The sequence below is a fragment of the Sturnira hondurensis genome, unplaced genomic scaffold, assembly GCF_014824575.4.
Source record: "Sturnira hondurensis isolate 20B ecotype Veracruz unplaced genomic scaffold, ASM1482457v3 Scaffold0008459, whole genome shotgun sequence".
In the NCBI taxonomy this organism is placed as follows: Eukaryota; Metazoa; Chordata; class Mammalia; order Chiroptera; family Phyllostomidae; genus Sturnira; species Sturnira hondurensis.
The window spans coordinates 239357-263025 of record NW_028081090.1 but is presented as its reverse complement, the minus strand read 5'-3'; the positions used below and the strand labels follow the sequence as shown (position 1 = coordinate 263025).

The following is a 23669-nucleotide window of genomic DNA, read 5'->3' as shown; positions in this document are numbered from 1 at the left end:
AGATGACACAGATGTTAATTGTATGATGAGAATTTTAAAGTAGCCATCATAAACATGTTTTAATGAGCAATTAGGAGTACACTTGAAACAAATGAAAAAATATAAAAATCTCAGCATAGGAATAGAAAGTTTCTCCAGAGAAATACAAAGACTTAGCGAAGAAATAAAAGGTAAAAAGAAGAACCAAGTAAAAATTTTAGAACTGTAGCCCTGCTGGTATGGCTCAGTGGGCTGAACACACCAGACTGCGAACCAAAGGGTTGCTGGTTCAGTTCCCAGTCAGGGCACATGCCTGGGTTGTGGGCCAGATCCCCAGTAGGAGGTGCGTGACAGGCGACCACACATTGATGTTTCTCTCTTTCTCCCTCCCTTCCCCTCTATCTAAAAATAAATAAATAAAATCTTTAAAAAAGAAAATTCCACAACTGTAAAATGCAATAAGTGAAAATTTGAAATGTAATGGATGTGCTTAACAATAGAATGGAGAGGACGGGGGGGAAAGAAAATGAAGTTTAAGAATAACAGAAATTAGCCCTGGCTGGTGTGGCTCAGTGGATTGAGTGCTAGCCCGCAAATCAAAAGGTCACTGGTTCGATTCTCAGTCAGGGCACATGCCTAGATTACAGGCTGGGTCTCCAGTAGGGGGCGTGTGAGAGGCAACCACACATTGATGTTTCTCTCCCTCTCTCCCCCTCTCTCCCTCTCTCTCTAAAAATAAATAAATTTTTAAAAGAAAAGAAATTTAAAAAAAGAATAACAGAAATTATGCAACCCAACCAACAGAAGACTAAGGGAATTTGTTACCAGCAACCTATTCTATAATAAAGGAAGTTCTGTAAACAGAAAGGATACAATAAGAGGAGGAATCATGGAATATCAGGAAGCAAGAAGGAATAAAAGAAAGAGCAGAATTATAGGTAAATTCAGTAGACTTTCTTTCTCACAAGTGGACTGTTTTACCCTGGGGAGATTAGAAAGCTGGTACTTCCTCCTTACTAGAGAGAGGGAGAGGTGCTAATCCCCTTAGCAAGGGAATCATGAAATCCCCTGGGGCGTCTGAAGCTGTGACTGCCAGATTTAATCAGGCTTATTGTCCAAATTAGCTCCCTAGTTGATTAGGCTTTTTAATGTCTGATTCCCTTTGCTCCTTTCCTATATTAACATCTAGCTATGGTGCTGACACAAGGAGTAGAAAAGATATTCCATAGGAGTGGAAATGAAGGGGGCAGGGGTAGCTATACTTACCACACAATACAGACTTTAAGCCCCGAATGGTAAAATGCAAAGGTGGTCCTTGCATGATAATGGAATCAATTCATCAAGAATATGTAACATTCATAAATATGTATGTACCAAACATCAGCACACTTACATATATTAAGCAAACACTAATAGATCTGAAGAGAGAATGACAAAAATACAATAGTAGGGGACTTCAGCACTTTCAACAATAGATATATCATCCAGACAAAATCAACATGGAAATGATAGACTTGAACCATGCTTTGAACTAATAAAACTAACAGACATATACAGGACACTTCCAATAGCAGCAGAATTCACATTCTTCTGAAGCACACGGGGAATATTCCTTAGTATAGATCAAATGATAGATCACAAAAGGAGTCTTAGCAAGTTTTAGAAGATTGTCATCACACTAAGTATCTTTTTCAACCACAATGGTATGAAGCTTGAAAGCTATAACAAGAACAAAGCTGGGCAATTTACAAATATGGAGAGTAAACAACGTACTATTGAATAACCAAGAGGTCAAGGAAGAAATCAAAAGACAATTGCAATAATGCATTGATAAAAAATGGAAGCACAAAAGCACATTGAAAGGATCATTTTACATGATCAGGTGGGATTTATCCCTGTGATCCGTGGATGATTCAATATGTGGGAAGTAATAAATGTGATACACCACATTAAAAAGAAAAATTATGCCTTTCCTGATACGGCTCAGTACCAAACCGTTGCCCTTTCGATTCCCAGTTGGGGCACATTCCTGGGTTGTGGGCCAGGTCCCCAGTGCAGGTACGTAAGAGGCATCCACACATTGATGTTTCTCTCCTTCTCTTTCTCCTTTTCCCTCTGTCTAAAAATAAATAAATCTTTAAAAATAGAAAAAGAAAAATTATATGATTATCTCAAAGGAGGTAGAAAAAGCCTTTGACAAAATTCAACATACTCTTATGATAAAAATCACTCAACAAATTGAGTATAGAAGGAACATACCCCAACACAAGAAAAGATATCTATGACACACCCACAGCCAGTGCCATAGTCAATAGTGAAAGGTTTAAAGTATTTCCTGGAAGATCAGGACTAAGACAGGGGTGGCCACTCTCAGCACTGTTATTCAACATAGTACTGAAAGTCCTAGCCAAAGCAATCAGGCAAGGAAAAGAAATTAAAGCTACCCAAACAGGAAAGGAAAAAGTGCAATTGTCTTACTTTGCAGATGATGATCTTACATTTAGAAAATTCAGAAGACTCCACCCCAAAACTGCTAGAACTAATGAACAAATTCACTAAAGCTGCAGGATGCAAAATCAACATAAGGAATACTGTTTTATTTTTTTATGGCTGAATAAACAAACGGATGGTTGCCAGGTGGCCAGAGGGTGAGGGCATGAGTAAAAAGATGAAAGAGATTAAAAATTACAAATTACCACTTATCAAAAATAGTCATTGGGATGCACAGTACAACCTAGGGAATCTTGTAATAACTATGCATGATACCAGATGGATACCAGACTTAGCAGAGTAGTCACTTCATAAGGTATATTAGTGTCTAATCACTATGTTGTACACCTGAAACTAACAAATATTTTATGTCAACTATACTTGAAAAAAATTAAAGAAAATCAAACAATGTAATCTACCATATTAACAGGCAAAATAAGCAAACTCACACAAACATCAATTTATGCAGACTGAAAATTTCAAACATTCAACTTAAATTTTTAAAAAGAAACAAAAAATTCAGCAAACTAGCAATAGGGGATAATGACCTCAACTTGGTAATGAACATACACAAATGAACCCCTATAGCTAACATCATACTTAATGGTGATACAGCGAATGCTTTCCTTTTACAGTTGAGAATAATGCAGTAATGCTCTCTCCACTGCTATTCAGCGCAGTAATGGGATTTCTACCCAGTGCAATTTAGTAAGAAAAGGAAATAAGACACATACAGGTCAGAAAGGATTAAAATCCCCGGGAGTCTATAAAAAATATTCCTTGAACTAATAAGGGAGTTTATCAGTGTTACAGGAGACGAGGCCAACATGCAAAAATCAATTGTATTTTTATATACTAGCAATGAATATGTGGAAAATGAAATTAAAAATGCAAGTACCATTTACATTTACAGCCTGTCAAAGCAAGTGACATGCTTGGGTATAAGTGTAATAAATCATTTATAGGGTTTATATGCCATAAATTATAGAATGCTAATTAGAGTAGTCAGAGAAAACACAGGTGAACTGAGAGGTATTCTGTGCTCATGGAATGGAAGGTGTCAGTGAAAATGTCAATTCTTTTCCAACTTGGTATCTACATTTAAGGCAATTAGTAGCAAAATCTTGGCAAGATTTTTTGTAGAGACAAGATTATTCTGAAATATATATGGAAACATAAAGGAGCTAAAAGAACGAACACAATTTAAAAAATACAGAATAAACTGGGAGGCATCAAATATATTAATGCTTACTGTATTCATGTTAATGCTTCAGTAATCAAGACAGTCTGAAATTCCCAGATAGACTAATCCATAAGTCCATGGAAGAGAATACACAAATAGCCTCACAAAGTGTGGTCAAATTGTTTTTGACAAAGGTAGAAAAGCGTTTCAGATATCCTTTTCAACAAATGGTGCCTGAGCCATTGCATATCTACGGGCAACAAAAATGAACTTCAACCTAAACCTCACATCACATCCAAAAATTAACCCAAAATAATTATACATTTAAACATAAAACTATAAAACTTTTGGAAGATAACATGGGACAAAATCTGGAGGACTTTCTAAAGAGTCTTATTAAAGAGTTTTTAGATAGGACACTGAAAGCACAAACCATTACAGAAATAAATTAGACATCATCAAGATTAAAAACTTGTGCTCTGTGAATGACCCTATCAAAAATATGGAAAAAAAAACCCAACCCAAGCTGCCAATTTGGAGAAAATATTTGCAAATCACATATCTGATAAAGGACTCATATCCAGAATATACATAAAGAACTCTCAAAACTCAACAATAAAAATCAAACAATCCCATTTGAAAATGAGCAAAAGACATGAGAAGGTTGTATGGATGACAAATAACTGTACGAAGAGATTGTCAAGATCTCTAGCCTGGGGAAAATGGTAATTAAGACCACAATGAGATATCACTATATACCTGCTAGAATAATTAAACTTAAAAATAGTGATCATATCAAAGATGACCACAGTACACAGAAATTGAATCTGTCATACCCTTTGTTGGGAACATAAAATGTTGCAGCTACTCGGGGAAAAAAACGCTCAGTTTCTTAAAAAAATATAACATGCATTTACTCTACAACCCGTTATTTACACTCCTGGGCATTTATCCAGAGAATGAAAACATGTCCACACAAAACTGCTAAAAGTGTGTTCGTAGCAGCTTTATTTGTAATAGACAGAAACTGGATACAAACCAGATGTCCTTCAATGGGTGAATGGTTAAACAAATTGCAGTAATTCATACCATGGATTACTTCAGGAATATAAAAGAATGAAATATTGATATACACAACAACTTGGATGGGTTTCAATGGCATCCTACTGAGTAAAAAGGCCTATTTCAAAGGTTACATACTGTATACTTCCTTCTGTTTATGTTTTTTTTTTGTTATCCTCACTTTTTTCTGAGCCCTCACTAGCAGGATCATTTCTGCTAACACTTTGTTCAAGGCACTGTAGGCTGTTTCAATCATGCTCTCGCAAATTCTGCCAGCATCTGCTCATTGCCTGATTACAAAGCCACTTCTACAATATTTTAAAAATCTTTACTTCCAAAATTTTAAAGTATTTCTTACAACAGTGTACCATTTTCAGGAACTAAAATTTGTCTTAATTTTCTATCATTGCTGTAACAAATTACCACAAACTTTGTGGCTTAAAACATAACAAATGTAACATATTTTTGGACCATAGATGCACCTAGGTTTTAGAGGAGGAAAATAGGGAAAACAATTTTGAAGCAAAAAATGTGGTAAAATATTTAAGAGTATAAATAACAGTATTTCACCAGTTCAAATATAAACAACTCAACAGCAGCATTAACAACCATTATTCCTCCCAAATTTCAAGGGGTGGGGCGGGGGGGGGTGCGTCTTATACATCTTAATAGTTCTGGAGGTCAGACATATGAAGTTGGTTGGCAGGCTGCATCTCCCTTTTCTAGGCCTTTTCCAGCTTCTAGAAGCCCCCTAAATACCTTGGTTTGTGGGCCCTTCCCCCAAAGCATAGCATCTTCATATCAATTTCAATTTCTCTCTCTCTGTCTCCCACCCTCTCCCCTCTCTCTCCCCCACCTTTGCTTCTATCATCACATCCCCTATCTCTCTGGACCACCTGGCTCCCTCTTATAAGGACCCTTGTGTTTTGTTGGGCCCACGTAGATAATTCAAGATAATCTTCCCATGTCACAATTTTTACTTTAATCATATCTGTAAAGTCTCTTTTGTAGGTATGTAGGTAACATAATAACAGGTTCTGTGGGTTATGGACATCGTAGGTATCATTCTGAAGGGTATCATTATTTTCAAGAATATTTAGTGCTCTTCAAAAGTGCTATGGTCATAAAAGGCAAAGAAATACTGAGGAAGTATCACAGTGTGGAGGAGACTACGGTGACATGACAGCTTAATGCCATATGGGACCCTGGATTGCACCCTAGTCCATAAAAAAAGGCATTAATTTGAAAAACTGATAAAATTTAAACCAAACTGGTTGATGAGCTAATATTATTATGCCCATGTTAATTTCTTGGCTTAATAATTGCACTGTGCTTATAAGATGTTAACATGAGGGGAATCTGGATGAAGAGTATGCAAAAACACTGTACTATGGTCCAACCTTTCTGTAAGCCTAAAATTATTTCAAAATAATAAAGTTAAAAAAAGTTTTACTGATGTATACTGGCACCATCAGTATCTGGCCTATTTTCTCACATCTTAGTAAACTGAGTATTACCAAATGTTTTAATGTTATCCAGCTGGTAAGTGAGTATTTCATTGTTTTCAAATACATTTTCAATTTATCAATTAAAAGTTATTAATGAGACTGGGTAGCTTTCCACACACTTTTGGTCAGTATATTAGTTTGCTAGGGAATGCCATGGATGTGGCAACTTAAACCTTAGACATTTATATTCTCACAGTCCTGAAGGCTGGAAGACCCAAACCAAGGTGCGAAACAAGTCAGCTCTGGTTTCTCCCGAGGCCCCTCTCCTTGGCTTGAAGATGGTTGCCTTTTTGCTGTGTCCTCATGTAATCTTTCCTCTGTGCATGTGCTTCCCGAGTGCCTCTTACTCATAAGGACACAAGTCATACTGGGTTAGACTCCACATTTATGACCTCACTTAACCCTTATTACCTTTCAAAGGCCCTATCTCCAAGTTCAGTCACATGGTGGGTAAACTCTTCAAAATAGGAACTTCAGGGGGACACATTTTAGTTTATAACAGCTGTCTGTTACAGTTGAGAGATGAGGGCTGCAGATTGTATTAAGTTGACATTTGAATGTGTGCCCATCATTCTTGTGCACCCATGTAATCTTCAGTTACTCAAAACCCCATGGGGTGGTGGTACTTACTTCTGTGCGGAGAAAGGGCGTGCAACTGGTGAGGGTTAATGATCTTAAAGGAAGTAGTGGTTCCACAGGACTTTCTGTTACAGTATTTTAATCTACTTTATTTATCTGAAATATTTCATCTAATGGGAGGTGAGGAAATGAGCATCAAGTAGCTTGGTTGTAAAGGAAAGAAAAATTGGAGGCAGTGGCTAGAGGGACTGCCTCCAGTTGATTCAAGAGAGCATCTTTTTAAGGCTGAGAAACTTGTGCATGTTTATAAACCGGGGTGGGGGGGAAGTAGAACTGGTGTGGAGGATGAGATTCAAGTGAGAGACGATATCTCATTGTGGTTTTAATTTGCATTTTTCTGATGATTAGTGGCATTGAGCATCCTTTCGTATGTCTGTTGGCCATCTGCCCTCTCACCTGCCAATATGGCTATTGTCAATAAATCAACAAACAACAAGTATTGGCGAGAGTGTGGAGAAAAGGGAAGCCTTGTATACTATCGGTAGTATCAGAAATTGGTACAATCACTATGGGGTTCCTCAAAAATTTAAAAAGAGAACTAAGTACCATATAACTCTGGCTATATATTGGAGGAAATCCAAAACACTAATTTGAAAAGATATATACATCCTTAAGTTTATCACAGCATTATTTACATTAGACAAGATATGGAAACAACCCAAGTGCTCATTGATAGATGAATGGATAAAGATGTGGTACATATGTACAATGGAATATTACTCAGCCATAAAAAGAGATGAAATCTTACATTTGTGACAGTATGGATGTAGGTAGAGGGTACTATCCTAAGTGAAATAAGTCCAAGAAAGACTCGTATGGTTTCACTTACATGTGGAATCTAATAAACAAAATAAATGAACAAGCAAAATGGAAACAGACTCATAAATACAGAAAACAAACTGATGGTTGCCAGATGGGAGTGGGGTGGAGGGCTGGGTGAAAAGGTGAAGGGAGTAAGAAATACAACTTGATAGTTAGAAACCAGTCATGGGGATGTAAAGTAGAGCATAGGGCATATAGTCAGTAGTATTGTAATAACTGTATGGCATCAGATGGGTACTAGGCTTATCAAGGGGATCAGTCACTTCCTAAGTTATATAAATGACTAATCACTATGCTGTACACCTAAAACTGAAAAATAATATTATGTGTCAACTGTAATTGAAAAAACAAGACCGAAGGGGGAGAGAGAGGGTAACTGATGGATGGAAGTTTCTGCGGAGCTTTGAGCAGATGGCCTCCACATTACTTGAAGAAAGATTGGCTTTGGATGGTGTTTTATGGAAGGAGGAGGGGGAAATAGGAGTAGATGCATATGAGTTTGCCAGCTGGGGGCATGAGGAAGCAGTGTTTGTGAAAATTGAGGAAGATTGTGATTCCTGCAGTTTGTTTTCTCAAGTAGGATTAAGCTTATTTTTATCTGCTGAGGGTAAGGGAAATGGATATAGGGCCGAAGGCATGAGTAGAGTAAGAGAAGCCTTAAAACAGTCTAGGAGCCCTGGCTGGTGTAGCTCAGTGGATTGAGCTCAAGCCTGGGAACCACACAATCGCGGTTCAATTCCCAGTCAGGGCACATGCCTGGGTCGCAGGCCAGTTCCCAGCAGGGGACTCACGAGAAGCAACCATACATTGATATTTCTCTCCTTCTCTCCTTCACTTCCTCTCTAAAGATAAATAAATAAATTAAAAAAACAGTCTAGGAAAGGAAGAGTGAGAGAGAGCTGACGAAGGACATTTTAAACAGTTGTTATTAAAGGAAAATGTAATCATAAATCTAGAGTGGCACCATCCCTGGTGAGGCTTCACACCCCACAACACTGCTCAAAAGCAGTATGTGGAACCAGAAAAGATGAATTATGTGCTGCTTTCAGTGTTGGTATTTTTAGGGAATTGCGGGAAATGAACTGGGGTCAGAAATGGTGATGGTCTTGGTAGTTGTTTATTATCCACCCTTTAGATGAAACTGAGAAAGAGGGGGAAGGCGTCAGGGAATTGGTAGACAGAAAAAGTGGAAGAATCAAGGGAATAGAGGTCTCAGTGGTGAAGACCAGGAATAGGGAGAGTGAAGGCATGGGATTTCTAGAAGGATAGGAAGTTATCATCAGAGGTGGACAGTAGTATTTTGACCATCAGAAGTGAAGCAAATTTCCATGTGATGACAAGAAAGTATTAGCCAATAATTATAAAGCCCTTACTATGTGTCAAACACTGTTTGAAGCTCTTTACACATTTTAGGACATTTATACCTGATTTCACATAAGAAAATCCAAGGGACAGAGAAGCTGTGAGTTGTCCAGGGTCACAGAGTAAGTATCGAAGCTCAGACGTGGAACTAAACAGCTTAGATCTGTACTATCCTACCTCAAGATGTTTGTTTTGTTCATGAAAATGGGTACCTGAGACAGAGGTACAGATCACTGGTGATGAGAAGGCCGAAGAATTCTGAGGCAAGAATTGCTGAGGGTCATTCATATAGGCCATGATTTCGTATTAGAGGCTATTCTTCCAAGCCTGGCATCTGGGGCTCAGACCATACATCCTGCATCCTTGACGAGTAGTTTTGGTGTTTGTCCTGCAGGCGATAGCAGAGCCATGGAAGCTTATCACATGATTTATGGCATTTTAAATGTTCTAATAAATTTACAAGTGGACCCAGGACTAACACCAGCATGCTTAGTCTCCCTCCGTGAGGCTAACAAAATAGAGTTTTTTGTTGTTATAATTTTTAGGGGAAATGCCAACTTCAATTTTACCAGAAAATCCATTTTTCAATGAATGACCGCACTCCCTACTGAGTTCATAAAAGCATGATTCTGCTGTGCCTTTGGCCAGGGTAGGAAAAGCATAATCTGTGGGGTGATTTGGAGAACAATTAAAGTACTAGTTGCCCATTATCCCCATGATCCAACAGATTAGTTTTACTACCTGGTGATCTGCTTTTGAGTGAAGTTGTTAGGCCCTTGTATAAACAACTCTCCTAAGTGTTAAATAATCAAAGTCTTGACCTTTGTGTGATATCAGAGATGTCCTCTGACCGTGTTTTCCAAACAGAGACACGGTAACCAAGGATCGTTTCTGATTTATGAATTCATTCATGTGAAATACGTAGACATGTGAAACGAATCCCCGGTTGTTATACCTTTATCAAGTTGTTTATTTTGAAAAAGAGCAAAATAATAGGTGTCAGAAATTCTGGACCTTGTAGGTATAACCTCATAGGATGGTTGTGGGGATCAAAACAGATAATATATATGAGAGCCAATGCTGCTCTGCAAGTATTGGGGATTATATGTTCCTGCCAAGTTGTTCAGTTAATGGGATATGATTTACAGTCGACATATTATAATTTTAGTAATGTGTTTTTCCCATTTCTACTTGCTCTTTAATAGAAAAGGGCTTAAACATACTGGTTTTAGGTTTCTGTTATCCCCTCCCTTCAGCTTCCCTTTTAAGAATATCCAGGGTCTGTCAATGAAATTTAAATGCTTCACAATAATTGGCTCTTAAAGGGTTCCATTTCTAAGTCTTTTTTAAAAGACTTTTAACAAGCAATTTAAATCAACTTCTCGAACTGCTGCATTTTCTGGTGGGTCAGTGAGTGATGGGAGGATTAGTGCTGCACTGACCACCAGAACAGTATCAGTCATTCTTAGGTTCTCTCTCCTCCCATCGTACTGAGGGCTGTGGACTTCATGCTCCTACTGTGAGACACAGAGGCGATTTGCATTGACTTGTGTTTTCAGATGTTTGCAGAGCTGGGGGGGGGGGACTGTCAGTAATTATAGAGAAAGGGAAAGGTCAGTTCTGTAGGGGAGTTTTAGCAATTTAGTTTTGAGGGCAGTGAGTTGTTTCACTTAAGGGGAAAAATACTACAGGATCCTTGTATTTCAGTATTAGAATTGGAAAGAGAATGGCGACCTTCTGATCCAGGCTCTTCCTTTCAGATGAGGTCCCTTCTTGTACACTGCCGTAGTGATGACAAATTTGCATTTCTCCAACTCGGTTCCTCTTCATCTAGTTTTTGGAACTTTACCACAACCCCACCTACCCCCACAGTTCTCCCCAGCTAGTTTATAAAAGAACTTGGGTAGCAGCCCTAAAGTCTACCAGTTGTCTCTCATACTTTGCAAACTCATCTTCTCAGTTACACAAGCATTGGCCATTTTTCTCCTTTGCTACTGCTGAGATCATTGAATTGGAGCTAGGTACCAGCAGTTCTGCCTCTTCAGATTTGGATTTTTTTGTTGCTCAAGGAACATGGAATCAGGCTATGTGCCCAGTGTGGGGCAGTGTACTTTTATCTCATTTAGTCCTTATTCTAACTCTGGGGATGATAAATATTATTATTTCTATTTTTTGGCTTTAGACACAGAGGGATGAATTGTGGTAAGTGGCAAAGCCAAGACTTCAGTCTCACTCTGCTGGGTTTAGCCTGCAGCTCAGGGAACAGGCTGTTTTGTATGAGATGTTACAGACAACAACTAGCTGTACTTGTCTTTGCATCACTGATGTTGACTTAGCTCTTCTAATCTCCCTTGAGTTCTTTCCTCATTGCCAATCTTTCTCTTTTACTGGGTTGGAGGCTACTTTATAATCCTGCAGGCTCTTACTTTACTGCCTTAAATATGGTTTTCTGGGAGAATAATTCATCATTTTGAAGATAATTAGAAAATCGATTACCAATGTATGTGAAAGTGCATTTTGGCCTTATCTCTAAAGATGTATGGTTAGAAGCCAGGGTTAAGGGAGCTGAATGGTATAGATGGAGATGGTTAAGGGCAGTTCTTCCTGTGAATTGGCCAGAGGCAGCTGGATTTGTGGGAACTCAAATGCTGCCTATGTTCCCAAATGGCCAAATGGGACCTCGGCCAGGAAAAACCCAACATCATAACCGTGTAATGGATTTGGAGAGGCAAACAAGAGTCCTTTTAAAGAACAACTCTGATTTATGTATTTTTCAGATACATAGTCTAGCAACCCAGAAGAAACAGTCTTTTCTAGTCATGGCCTGATCTTCCTTTCTCTCTGAAATGTGGTTTTATGTGGATTTTGGTGCACCACTAGAGGGCAACAAGAGAATAGAGATATATTTCCCTCTAGTGCTTTTTGAAGAGATAGGTAGGTAGGTAGATGTTTAAAAATGGGAGTACATATAAATTTAGGTTTATGCTTTATAGATTTATATTTTACATATTTTAAAATATATCTCTGTGTACACACACACACATACATGGAGAGAGACAAAATCTAATTAAGCCAGATAACTTCCTCATTGCCATGTTTCATTTATGAAATGATAAAGTTAAACTAAAACTTATTTAAAATAACATTTACTAGCCTGTATGTTATTTAAAAAAATCAGGTGACTTTTCCAGATTCTAATATGTAGTTAGGTGGAGATTTGGCAGGCATTTTCAAATGAATTTTCAGAAAAAAAAAACTTTAAGTAGTGAATGTTAAGAGCAACATGTAACTTGAAGAAAATATCTCTGAACAGAAAATTATTAATATTGAGAAATGACAGATGTGTTTATTAGTCATAGTGAATCTTTGAAAACATCTTCAGGTTTTTTATTCCGTCTATATCAAGAAGATCTTTCACACATTTTGCAAAGACCTAGTTTTCTTAGCTTTGAATTGAGGTCAAGACCTGTTTGAAATGAATAAGCCTCTCCAAGCCTGATGAGATAGTGCAGTAAGTATAGGATGCAGCTAGGGTTTACCCCACCCCAACATTCAAAGAGCTGAAATATGTCCCATGAGTCACCCTTTTGATTCTCATCACCCTAAGAATTATCATCAAGATTCAGCAAAAGGTAGAAATACCTTCTGCTTCCTTTTCTTCTCTCTAGCTGGCACTGAAATAATAACTATAACAGTGAAATAATTGTAACAGTTAGCATTTATTGAGAACTTGCTATGTACCATGCACTGTGCTAAAGTTTTGACATTCGACATCTTATTGAATCCTCACAACTTTTATGAGATAATCCCTCATTTTACTTAAAGGTAAACTGAGGCCGAGACAGATTCAATTTGTCCTGGACTATCAAAGTTAAACATCTTTTTTTGTTATATTTTGAGCAAGGAAGGAGAAAAGAGAGAGAGACAGAGAGAATAAATATAGGATCAGATTTTTGAGAATTTGAAAAAGATGTCCAAGATCTACAGTCCATTTCTTTCGGTGGCCAGTGATTTTTGTCATATCATATATCTTCATGTTTGCTGTTCTCCTGTGAGTGGTCTGAGTCTCAGATTGGAACATCAGAGTCTGGATAATTCAGAAAGACTGTGGCCACTGAGCTTTAGGGCCATATAGGTGTACTTCAGCAGCAGGACTTGAAGCAGACTCAGGTTTCTCAGTCCGGTGATAACTGCCTGTGGGAATTTCAGAATCCAGAAATCGGTGGAGGAGCATTGAGGGTAGAGGGGAAAACTCTGAGATTTTGAGGGTTATGCCTGGATCACTGCTACTTTCTGGCATTAAGACTTCTTGAAATAACCTTGAAATGCCAAGGCAACCTCTGTAGGATTTCCAAATATCCCTGGAGGTGAGACTATTACGGAAAGAATGAAAAAACAATTTGGAACCAGACAATGGCCCTGAGGTTGGATTCCTGCCCCATCCTTTGCTAGGTAGGTGGTCTTCAAGAAGCCACTCTACCTCCCTGAGCCTTTCCCCCCTCATTTTAAAAAGGCAGCTAATAATTAGACCTTCCTCACTCAATTGGGAGGATTCAGTAAGATAAATATGTCAAGTGCTTTGTACATAGCATTTCCCACCAAATTCTAATACCCCCCATCCCCTATGCTACCACCCATTGACTGTATTGACAGAAGATTAACTTTATCTGAATATGGTATTCTTCCAATACTTTTACCTTGGTATTTATTAAGTCTTCATAGTCAAAGGGGCTTTTCTTAAAAGTCCTTAGGTCATTTTTAATTCATGGTTGTTAACAATACAAAAACTTGTCACTTCCCAATCCTAAAAGCATCCCAAACAGGTCTAACAGGAAAATTCCACTTGAAATCTGCCATACTGTTCTTGGCAGAAACCATGTAACCCATGCCAAATGGATGGAGGTGTCCTTACCGGGATCTGATTTCATGCTTTCTCTCTGTCAGTACTGTATTCTCTTTCCAAGGCAACTGCCCAGGGGAGTGGATCAGCAGGCAGAGCATGGGTTATAGGCTTATCTGGTATGATCCAGTGGGAATAAAAAACTGTTCCATGTAGGAAGCACCATGTTTTAAGGGAATATGACACCAGATTGGGGATTCGTGTTCTTGGGTTCTGGCCTCAGTTCTACTATCTAGTACTGGCTTTGGAGCCTTGGGTAAACCACTTCTCTTTGGGCATCAGTGTCTCTGTAAGTATGACATGTGGGTAGAGTAGATAGGTTTCCAGAACATTATGTCTAGAAGGGCCTTAAAGACTTGCAGAGATCAAAGACAGACCAGGCGACAACTTTTCTCACAAAAAAGTTGGCTCTTGATAGCAACAGACATGACATTTTCAAAGTTCCTTGCATACTATAGGGAAACTTGGTGACACACTTGATGTTGAAAGTGGTCTCTGCCAAATGCTAAGAGCTCATTGTTTTGACCCCATCACCACCTTTGTTTTTAATGAAGTTCAGAGTACAGTGTTTGCTAACACAACCAGCCCCCAGAAAGTGCAACACAGCCTCAGCCAGAATGTAAATGGAGACTTGGTGAAAATCTGGGATTCATCAGGGCCAAGTCTTGTAGCTCTGATTTATGGAAAGGCAAGGTACTTTTTGAACAGTGTGATATTTGCAGCTTGAAGCGGCATCTGGGGAGAATCTGGACAGTGGTTCAAGTTCAAAATTTCCAAGAGTTTGAATGAGTCTGGGCTTTTGGCAGCTGAAAAATGCCTTATGTTAAATTTGTGCTCTTTCATACCTGAAGGCCCAACAGAGAAGAAACCGGAAGGGAATAGATGACCAGACTCAGGCAAGCAGTTCATGATCCCCCTTCCCCAGTGAAGGACATACTTTTCTTGGTTGTGTCTCATAGCCCAACAGATGTTGTCATCTGACTTCAGTCCTCATAAGACTTTAGAAAAAGGGTTCCCAGGGGTTGGACTCCTGACTGCAGCCCCAGGTGAGGTAGCCAAGGCTCAGCAGAGTTGAAGTTGTTTCCTTGGGTATTTTGTTCTCTCAGAACAGGACTTTAAAATTCAATTCAGCTAATATTCACTCAGTGCTAACTATGTTTTTGGAAAATAAACAACACTGCCTTGCCTCATTCTGATCTCTGTATCCTCTGGGCTATTTCTTGAAGTCACTATCAAAGACGACAAACCCCTCCGAGTTCTTGGGCAGTCTGCGGAGAGCCGAATCATTCTGTCCTCTTTGCTGGAGTTTGGGACAATGGGAAAATAAGTTTTGCCTGATACTGTTTTCACCCAAGGAATTATTTTTTGAACTTCAAATGTTTCTTTCTATGTTATCCACTGAAAAGAGTGTTAACCTTGAAGTCAGGCACATCTGAGTTTGTATCACAGCCCTGCCACTTGTTATCAAGTGACCTTGGGCAGTGCACACTCTTTATTCTTAGCTCACCCTTTGGCATCAAATACCTTCTCTAGTCTTCTTCCTCATGAATTGACTTAGTCTATACATGAGTTAAGAATTCCTCCTTGGTTCTTCAGCTGTGGAAGAACCACTCGAGTGCCCAGAGGAAGGAAAGTGAGGGCTTATTCTCTGTCAAGTTTTAATGATTTCTTCAACGTTTCATTTATGTTTTCAGTTATTTCTCTCCTCCTTTAGTCCTATGAAAAAGGTAGATAGATTTATTCTGTGGTGGAATTCGGGGAATGTGCTAGCCCCAAATTCTCTTTGGAAGTTCAGAGAAAGGACTTTTTATTATAAACAATCAATAAATGAATTAATATATGCAAAGCACTTAGAACTGTAACCGACACATAGTAGAGATTGTATACAAAGGAGTCCACTATTACAAACAGTGCTGAGCCCTGGCTGGTGTGGCTCAGTGGACTGAGTGCCGGCCTGCTAATCAAAAGGTTGTTGGTTCTATTCCCAGTCAGGGCACATGCCTGGGTTGCAGGCCAGTTTCCAGCAGGGGATGCATGAGAAGCAACCACACATTGATGTTTCTCTCCTTATTGTCTCCCTTCCCCTCTCTAAAAAATAAATAAAATCTTTTTAAAAGATTTTATTTATTTATCTTTAGAGGGGAAGGGAAGGAGAGAGGGAGAGAAATATCAGTGCATGGTTGCCTCTTGTGGGTCCCCCGCTGGGAACTGGCCTGCAACCCAGGCATGTGCCCTGACTGGGAAGCGAACCGTGATTCTCTGGTTTGCAGGTCCGCGCTCAATCCACTGAGCTACACCAGCTAGGGCAAAATAAATAAAATCTTTAAAAAAGAGAAGTCAATAGGGAACTGAGTAGAACAGGCTGAGTTTCTTTTCTTGGGTTCCTCTTAACTGCTTTTTCATCTCTAAAAGTTCTCCTCATCAAACTTGGGCTGTCAAAAGTAACTTCAGAGATCATGGGCCCATCTTCTCTCTTTTCTCATCACCTAAGAAAAACTATGGAGATTTTCCCAAGTTTTCCTTCCCAAGCCCACTCACGACTTATATCTGTACTTGGTAGTCCTGTTTCCAAAGAAATAATAATATTCATTAATTTAATAAATACTTACTAAATTTTTATTACATACCAGCAATGTTCTAGGCATGGGGGATACACCTGAACACAAAGCAGAGGCCCCTATTTCATGGAACCTACCTACATTTTCCTGGGAACAATCATTTACTCCATTATTCTTCTCAAAGGGAATAGCAGTAACAGATAGGTTAGAGTTTATCATTTAAAAGATATATGAAGTGTGGCCTTAGAGGGCCCACAGAACAGAGAGACAGATAAATGGAATCTTCCTACCACAGTAATTGCCAGTATTTCCACATTAAAGCTTGGCTCCAAGGTTTACATCTGTGGGCCAGCTTTGGAGAGGATGTTGCAATCCATGTTGACGGTAGGGTTATCCAGGCCATGCTTTAATTTTAAAGGGGATACACATTATGAAGTGCTTCCTCTGTGTTTCTAGACTTTTTGAGCATCTTCTCTGAGCTCCGCCTACTGCCACATTGGCAGAACTGATCTTAAAAGACTCCCAAACAATGTCTCAGTCTAGTTGGAGGAGGCAGGGCCTGTAGATGGCACCCTTTCCAGATGGTATTAGCAGCTCTCACTCCTAACCCTAGAAGTTAGTGAGCCCGTCTTGGGGGTTGGGCAGCTCCATGAAAAAGACCGCACTATAAGGAAAGATAGAATGGTAATGAGAAATGAATAATTTGCATTACTAGAGGAGGAAAACGAAATAATTTAATCTGGAAGAGACCTTGAAGAGCGATCAGGTATCAAGTCCACAATTCCTGATTTGCATATCACAAAACCACCTCAACCCTTATTGCTCTAATATGAACCCCCCACCCTCCTTCACCCTTGTTCTTCCTTTTTTTTTGGTCATTTTTATCCTCACCTGAAGATATTTTTTCCACTGCTTTTAGAGAGCGAGGAAGGGAAAGAGGAAGAGAGAAAAAGAAACATCCATGTGAAAGAGAATCATTGAGAGATTGCTTCTCATATGCACCCAGACCAGGGATCAGACTCACAACCTAGACATATGCCCTGACCAGGAATTGAACTCACAATTTTTTGGCTACAGAATGACACCCAACGAACTGAGCCACATCAGCTAGGACTCTACCCTCCTTCATCTCCTCTTTCCCTCCCTCTTCCTTTAAGGAATTGTGGGTTTAAATCCTTGTTAGGGTTGCTAATAGAATACTTACCATTTATTGAGCACTTCATATATTCTAGAATAAACTGTTTATGTACATTTTCTCAATCATCACAACCCTATGAGATAGATGGTACCATTATACTCATTTTGCAACTAAGGTTTGGAAGTGCAAAGTGAGCCTCAAGTTTGAGGCTTATAAAGTTTAATAAGTACCTCTCCCAGGATTATGTAGCTAGTAAGTGGCAAAGCCTCAATACGACTGAATCTAACTCAGAGCTGAACTTTTTTTAATAGCTGGTATACAATCTTATATTGGTTAAATTAATTTCAGGTGTACAATATAGTGATTTGACCTTAATATACCTTACAATGTGATCACGCAACTGATTTTAGTAATCATTTGTCAGCATGTAAACTTATCACAATATTAGTGACTATATCCTCCTTCCCCTTTTCACCCATCACCCCCTACTCTCCCTTCTGGTAATCATTCCTTTGGTCTGTTTCTACAAGTCTGTTTTTGTTTCGCTTTGTTTGTTTGCTTTAATTTTTTTTAGATTCTACATATAAGTAAAACTATACAGTGATTGTCTTTCTCTATGTGACTTATTTCACTTAGCATAATACCCTCTGGATCCACCCATGTTGTCACAGATGGCGCAATTTCATTCTTTTTCATTGCTGTGTAATATTCCATCACACACATCACATCTTTTTTATTCAATCATCTATCGATGGACACCTAGGTTTCTTCCATACCTTGGCTGTTGTAAATAATGATGCAATGAACATAGCATATGTGTTTTCAAATTAGTGTTTTTGTTTTCTGTGGATAAATACCCACAAGTAGAATCACTAGATTGTATAATAGTTCTGTTTTTAGTTTTGTGAGGGATCTCCACACTGCTTTCCGTAGGGGCCCACAACAGTTTGCAGTCCCACCTACAGTGCACAAGGGTTCCCTCTTCTCCACATCCTCACCTGTACTTGGTGTTTGTTGACTTTTTGATAATAGCCATTCTGTCTGGTAGGTGGTGGTATTTCATTGTAGTGTTGATTTATATTTTTCTATTATTAGTAATACTAATAATAGAAATACTAATTAGTAATACTAATAATAGAAAAATATAAATAGAGCATCTTTTCACGTTTCTTTGTTGACCATCTATCTATATACCTTCATTGGAGAAATGTCTTTTTATGTCCTCTGCCCATTTTTCAACTGGATTATTTACTTTTTTGTTATGGAGTTGTATGAGTTGCTTACATATTTTTATATCAACTTCTTATCAGATACCTTATTTGCATACATTCTCCCATTCAGTAGGTTGTCTTTTTTTTTTTTTAAGATTTTATTTATTTATTTATCTTTAGAGGGGAAGGAGAGGGAGAGAAACATCAATGTATGGTTGCCTTTCGTGTGTCCCCTGCTGGGAGTTGGCCTGCAGGGAACTGGCCTGCAACCCAGGCATGTGCCCTGACTGGGAATCGAACCACGGTTGTTTGGTTCGCAGGCCCGCGTTCAATCCACTGAGCTACACCAGCCAGGGCGAGGTTTTTTTTTTTTTAAAGATTTTATTTATTTATCTTTAGAGGGGAAGGGAAGGAGAGAGGGAGAGAAATATCAATATATGGTTGCTTCTCGTGTGTCCCCCGCTGGGAACTGGCCTGCAACCCAGGCACATGCCCTGACTGGGAATCGAACCGCGGTTGTTTGGTTCGCAGGCCCGCGTTCAATCCACTGAGCTACACCAGCCAGGGTAGTAGGTTGTCTGTTTGTTTTGTTTAAAGTTTCCTTCACTGTGCACAAGCTTTTTAGTTTAATGAAGTCAGATTTCTTTTATTTGTGCGTTTGTCTCCTTTACTTGAGAGGATGTATCCCAAAAGATATTACTCAAATTGATGTCAAACAGTTTACTTCCTATGTTTTCTTCTTGGAGTTTTATGGTTTCAGGCCTTACATTTAAGTGTTTAACCCATTTTGTGTTTATTTTTTACATGGTATAAGAGAGTAGTCCAGTTTCATAGCTGACTCTTTAATCTCTATGTTATATTCTCTTTTCCTAATTCCAATTAGAAAAGGAATAAGTTGAAAAGACTCTATTATTTAACAGGCCTTGAGGGGCCTGGCAGCCAAAATTCATCCATTCAGTCTAAACATTGTCATTGAGCTGCTACCTTTTGCCTGGTGCCCTGTTAGGACCCTGCCTTCCAGAGATGTATGCAACAGAACTCTCTCCTGTTGGGAAACTCATGACACTGCCAGGGAGGTTGAATCAACTAATACTCGGGATACAATGTGATAACTACTATGATGAGGATGCACATCAGATGCTGTGGGGGCACATGGAAGGGGAAACATATCTCTGTCTTGAGAGTCAGGCATGCTTCATACAGAGGATCATGAGTTGAGTCCTGAAAGTTAAAGAGAAGTAGATCTATGAAGGTACAGACTAACCTCTTATGGCAAAGAGAACCACGAATTCAGTGGCCAGCAATGGGAGGTGACTTCGCTAAGGTTTCCCAGGCAGTAAGTGGAAGATCCAGTATTGATGTTGGAGGTTTTGTCTGTATTATTTCCTCCACACTGAGAAATGCCAGGTGCTGTACCTCCAATGTGGAGGGAGACTTTTAAATACTGGCCTAGTAGCTAGAGTGGTTAAGACAATCCCCCCAATTCCTTGAGTCATTTTAGAATTGCTGTGGCAGACTATAGACGTAATCCTGGCAGGCATCAAGTAGTACTTAGCATTAGGGAGGCAAAAACTTGATCTTCCTAATCGTTTCCTGGAACTATCCCCCCTTTACAGATCTATTCAGGTCCGCCTGAGGAGAGTGCTGCACCCCCAGTGCCTCCACCTCGAGTGACAGCAAGAAGGCACAAACCAATCACGATTTCGAAGCGTTTGCTGCGGGAAAGGACAATTTTCTATACTCCTCCCTTGGATGGAAGTGAAGGTCAGTACTACAGTTCACCTTAAGAAAACAGTGATTAGACACAAAGAAGGCAGAAGTAGAGAGAGGTATGGCCATTTCTATCCATGCATAGATAGACTTTTTGTGTCTCCTGGGCCACGCAAAGCAAGGTTTTAAAAATTGGTGCCCAGACAGCAAATTAGTCCATTGGCAGTGGATAGGACAAGGATAAACCTGCAAAGTCAGTTACCATGGTCCCTTTGTGGGCCAGTGGAGGGTCCAAGATGTTCTTAGATCTGTACCTCAGTACATTGAAATGGGTGAGCAATATACTTTCTGAATGTTCTAGATTTTAATTTCAAATGCAGATAACATGGAGGAGCGATGTCAGCAAACATGGCTGAATAGTAGTTTCCAGAACCCGTCCCCTCCCAGTAACAATAATTTGAACAACCATCCATGCATCAAAATATCTTCATGAAAGCTATGGTAGCCAGCTGAGAGATTATAGCATCTAGGTGAAGCACAAAAATAAGAAAAGGCTCATTGTATATGGTAGGAAGAACATTATTTTTTAATTCTTTAAAGTTATTAATTTTTTTAGGGGGGGGGGAGGAGGGAGAAAAAGGAAGGGAAACACCAATGTGAGAGAGAAACATCAACTCATTGCCTTCTGTGCATGCCTTAACCTGGGATTGAACCCTCAACCCAAGCATGTTTTTTCCCTCAAACCAGCAAGACATTTTTACACTACTCATGTCACTCCTCCCCCAATATCTGAGCAGCTAAGTATGTAAAGCAAATATTGTAGTAACAGAAATGAACAGACAAATAGCAATAAAATAACAGTAGTGAACTTCAGTACCTACCCTAGATTCAGCAATGCATAGATCATCCACACAGAAAATCAATAAGGAAACAGCTCACTTTAACAATATAAAACCAGTTTAACCTGACACACATATACAAGGTCTGTCCAAAAAAATGTCCAGCCATTGTTAATATAATGAGAATGGTTTGTGTGACATTGATGTAGCCTGGCAGCCAAGGAGAGTGGACTGGAATGTGCATGTGTGAACTATGATGACTTCACTGTACTAGTCAATGGGGGCATAGATGCCATTGCATTCAAAATGACTGAGTAGAAAGGCCCCAAACAGCCAAAGCAATCTTGAAAAAGAGAAACAAAGTTGGAGGCATCACACTTTCTAGTATCAAGATACAGTACAAAGATATAGTTATCCAAGCAGTATCATACTGGCATGGAAGAGCGTGTAGTGGGGGATAAATACTGATGAAAAACCCAAAATGGCTAAGAAAAAAATAGACATTTAGACCAGTAAAAGAGAATAATGAGCCCAGAAGTAAATTCACACATTAATGATCAAGTGGTCTTCAACAAAGTTTAAATACAGAATGGGAAAAGTTTAGTTTCTTCAGTACATGGTGTTGGGAAAACTGGATATCCACATGTAATAGAAAGAAATTGGACCATTATCTCATACCATATACAAAAATCAACTCAAAGATATGTTAAAGACTTAAATGTAAGACCTATAACTGTAAAACTACTAGAATATAAAAATAGGGGGAAAGCTCCTCGAAATTGGTCTAGGCAATTATATTTTTGTATATGATACCAAGAGCATAGATAACAAAAGAAAAATAGATAAATGTGATTGTTTCAAACTAAAAAGCTTCTGCATAGCAAACAGTTAACAGAATAAAGAGACAATCTACAGAATAGAAGATATTTGTATACAATATTATCTGATAAGGGTAGGGTATCCAAAATATATAAGGAGCTCATGCAACGCAATGACAAAAAAGAAATAACTCAAATTTTAAAAGATCAAAGGATCTGAATAGGTCATTTCTCAAAAGAAGACATGTAAATAGCCAACAGGTATATGGAAAAAGCTCAACCTCACTAATCATCAAGGAAGTTCAAGTCAAATCCACAATGAGATATCACCTCACACTTGTTAGGATGGCTATTACCAAAAAGACAAAATGTAAGTGTTGATGAGGATATGAAGAAAAGAAAACCCTTATCCACTGTTGGTAGAAATGTAAATGAGTACAGCCATTATGAAAATAGTATGGAGGTTTCTCAAAAAATTAAAAATAAGAGTACCATATGTTCCAGCAATTCCACTTGGGTATATATCCAAAGAAAAAAACCAGTATCTCAAATAGGTAACTGCACTTTGATGTTAATTGCAGCATTGTTCATGATAATGAAAACATGGAAATAACCTAGTGTCCATTGGTGGATGAGTGGATACAGAAAATGTGGGAGATGCACAGATACAATGGAATAGTATTTACTCTTTAAAAAGATGGAAATCCTGTTACTTGTGACAAAGGTGAACCTGGAAAAATTTATGCTGAATGAAATAGCCAAGGACAGAAAGACCAATAATACTGCACAATCTCACTTGCAAGTGGAGCCAAAAAAAGTCCAAGTCATAGAAGCATAGAATAAAGTAGTGGTTGCCAGGGAATTGGGAGATGGGGAATGAGAAGGTGTTGATGAAATGGTACAGCATTTAAGTTATGCAGGCTGAGTAAGTTCTGGAGAGGTAGGTATACCATAGTGACTGTAGTTAATAATACGGTTTGTGTACTTGAAGTTTGTGAAGAGATTAGATAAATATTCTCATCGCATAAAAAAACTCAGTAGCTGTGTGAAGTGATGGGTGTTAATTAGCTTGATTGTGGTAATCATTTCACAACATATCCATATATCAAAACGTCATATTATATACCTTAAATATTGGGTTGGTCAAAGAGTTCATCTGTGTTTTTTTTTTTCTGTACAACGGCTCTAGTAGTGCTTAGTTGTCCTTAACTTTGTTTGAAACAATTTTGTTAGATTGTATTGTGACAGCTGTCATATCAGTGTGCATTTAAAAAAAAACTTATCAAAATTGGTGAATTTTTGGGCAGCCATTTTTATATTGAAGATGGAGGAAAATAAGCAATGTTTTCAGCATATTATGCTTTATTATTTCAAAGAAAGGTAAAAATGCAACTGAAATGCAAAAAACAGATTTGCACAGTGTATGGAGAAGGTGCTGTAACTGATGGAA

The 23669-nt window shown here is 38.7% G+C and overlaps 1 protein-coding gene across 1 annotated transcript in view; it reads left to right on the top strand.

Moving 5' to 3' along the window:
• The window catches only part of OPHN1 (oligophrenin 1), a 278964-nt gene that overhangs the window by 229639 nt on the left and 25656 nt on the right, over window positions 1-23669 (top strand). The window contains exon 17 of the mRNA XM_037054966.1: window positions 20469-20616. Coding sequence (XP_036910861.1) covers window positions 20469-20616 — 148 coding nt within the window. The remainder of the gene's footprint in view (window positions 1-20468; window positions 20617-23669) is intronic.